This window comes from Limulus polyphemus, unplaced genomic scaffold (genome assembly GCF_000517525.1).
Source record: "Limulus polyphemus unplaced genomic scaffold, Limulus_polyphemus-2.1.2 Scaffold10450, whole genome shotgun sequence".
Taxonomy (NCBI): Eukaryota; Metazoa; Arthropoda; class Merostomata; order Xiphosura; family Limulidae; genus Limulus; species Limulus polyphemus.
Genome location: NW_013676060.1, coordinates 6,339 through 9,218, shown reverse-complemented (window position 1 = coordinate 9,218; position 2,880 = coordinate 6,339). Strand labels below are relative to the sequence as shown.

The 2,880-nt window shown below is 31.8% G+C and overlaps 1 protein-coding gene across 1 annotated transcript in view; it reads right to left on the bottom strand.

The window, feature by feature from the left end:
- Positions 1–2,880, bottom strand: part of LOC106476391 (lachesin-like) — a gene marked incomplete at its 3' end in the record, with an annotated part of 12,069 nt that overhangs the window by 3,482 nt on the left and 5,707 nt on the right. Inside the window, exon 3 of the mRNA XM_013937053.2 lies at positions 1,439–1,567. Coding sequence (XP_013792507.2) covers positions 1,439–1,567 — 129 coding nt within the window. The remainder of the gene's footprint in view (positions 1–1,438; positions 1,568–2,880) is intronic.

Below are 2,880 nucleotides of genomic sequence, written 5' to 3'. Positions count from 1 at the left end.
ATATGAAGTGGTATTTTTTATATAGAGGAGTTGTTATTTAACTATATGAAGTGGTATTTTTTATATAGAGGAGTTGTTATTTAACTATATGAAAGTGGTATTTTTATATAGAAGAGTTGTTCTTTAACTATATGAAAGTGGTATTTTTAATATAGAGGAGTTGTTATTTATATAACTATTTGTTATTATTTGATTTAATTTTGCTTCTCTTTCTTTTTCAGTAAGTATCTCAAATAACCTTTATAGAAACATAACCCTGTCTGTCAGTTGTTAATTTTGTACAAGAAACACGCACGTCTTGTTTTCTCCAGTAGATAATCAGAAGGAAACGGGGAAACAGATAAACTGTAAACACTTAGTTTCCTGAAATGTCCAAAGGGTGTAATAAAGATTACATTTCCCAAAACTATGTTACGCTGACCGATAAATAAAACAGTATGCAAGATTTGGGACGCAAATTAGGTTATGTTAACAGCCTTAGGGAAACATTAGAACTTATACAGGCTAGTTCCAATGTTAACTTGAAAACAAAAACATGGATAGTTTAGGATTTGAATTGTTAAGACGTTCAAAACCTAGTCATCAGCGCGAGGCAGAATTAGAAGCTTCTAGAGAATACAATTTCTTAAAAATCATTACGTTTGACAATCAAATCTGATTATCTGTTTCTAAACCCTGAGCTTATTATAATTATGTTGTTTGTTCAAAGCACCTTCAATTTGTTTCTATAAAAGAAAGACACTGAAAATTTCTGACAATAATCCATTAACATCATATAATATACATCCATACACACACATACATATATATATACTTTATAATCTTTTATAATAAATACGAAATTAGCAGTAAATTCTCGATCACGGAAACTACCTTGTCTAGAACATAGAGGTTGTTGTTATTCAAAGTTTTCCTTGGATTATAAATAACTAAAATATTAATGATAGTCAGGAAGAAATGAAGGAGGGTGGGGAATTAAAAACGAGTTTTCGTTCTGTTTAATATCGGTTTGTAATTATCAACAATGAGGGTGGAGGTGTGGAGTATTATAGAGATATAGGGTGGTCTATTTCTTCTTGACACCAAGAATCATTTTACTAAAGAAAGGCCGAAGTTTTATGGAAGTAATAACACAAATAACATTTAATATGATGTTGTAACTTACACTTCCCACTAAGAACCATTTTACTAAAGAAAGACTAAGGTTGTATAGAATCAATAACACAAACAACACTTAATATGATCTTGTAACTTACACTTCACACTAAGAACCATTTTACTAAAGAAAGACTGAGGTTGTATAGAACCAATAACACAAATAACACTTAATATGATGTTGTAACTTACACTTCACACTAAGAACCATTTTACTAAAGAATGGCTGAGGTTGTATAGAACCAATAACACAAATAACACTTAATATGATGTTGTAACTTACACTTCACACTAAGAACTATACGTTTACTAACAGAAGGCTGTACTTGGTTAGAAGCAATACACAGGTAGGCCCCCATGTGGGTTCTCTTGACGTTGTTTATTGTTAGTGAATTTCCAACCACCTTGGTAACTGTAAAAGGAAAGAGTAACTTGACTGTATAACACACTGACTACATGGAATTAGTTGGTAATTTGACTATATAACACACTGACTACATGGAAAGAGTTAGTAACTTTGCTATATAACACACTGACTACATGGAATTAGTTACTTGACTATATAACACACTGACTACATGGAAAGAGTTGGTAACTTGACTATATAACACACTGACTACATGGAAAGAGTTAGTAACTTGACTATATAACACACTGACTACATGGAAAGAGTTAGTAACTTAATTATATAACACACTGACTACATGGAATTAGTTGGTAACTTGACTATATAACACACTGACTACATGGAATTAGTTAGTAACTTGACGATATAACACACTGAGAACATGGAAAGAGTTAGTAACTTGACTATATAACACATTGACAACATAGAAAGAGTTAGCAAGTTGTCTATATAACACATTGACAACATGGAAAGAGTTAGCAAGTTGTCTATATAACACATTGACAACATGGAAAGAGTTAGCAAGTTGACTATATAACACACTGACAACATTGAAAGAGTTAGTAACTTGGCTATATAACACACTGACTACGTAGAAAGAGTTACGAACTTGGCTATATAACACACTGACTACGTAGAAAGAGTTAGTAACTTTGATATATAACACACTGAGAACATGGAAAGAGTTAGTAACTTGACTATATAACACACTGACTACATAGAAAGAGTTAGTAACTTAGCTATATAACACACTGACTACATGGAAAGAGATAGTAACTTAGCTATATAACACTCAGCATAGAAAGAGTTAGTAACTTGGGTATTTAACACACTTACTGCATAGAAATAGTTAGTAGCTTGGCTGTATAACACACTGACTACATAGAAATAGTTAGTAGCTTCACTATATAACACACTTACTACATAGAAAGAGTTAGTAGCTTGGCTACATAACACACTAACTACATGGAAATAGTTAATAACTTAGCTATATAACACACTGACTACATGGAAAGAGATAGTAACTTAGCTGTATAACACATTTGCTGCATAGAGTTAGTAGGTTTGTACAACAATGTGTAGATTATTGTTAAATACAGTAAGAAAGTGAAACTACTAGTAATATAGTGCCTGTAGAAAGATTTCTTATTTCAATTACTGGAAAGAAGACAGTACCTTATAAACTGTCTGGTCTACCAAGTTTGCTGGGCTGTAATTTGTTCCAAGTTGTCTGATCTACCAAGTATGTTGTTGTGCTGTATTTTGTTCCAAATTGTCTGGTCTACTAAGTATGTTGTTGTGCTGTATTTTGTTCCAAA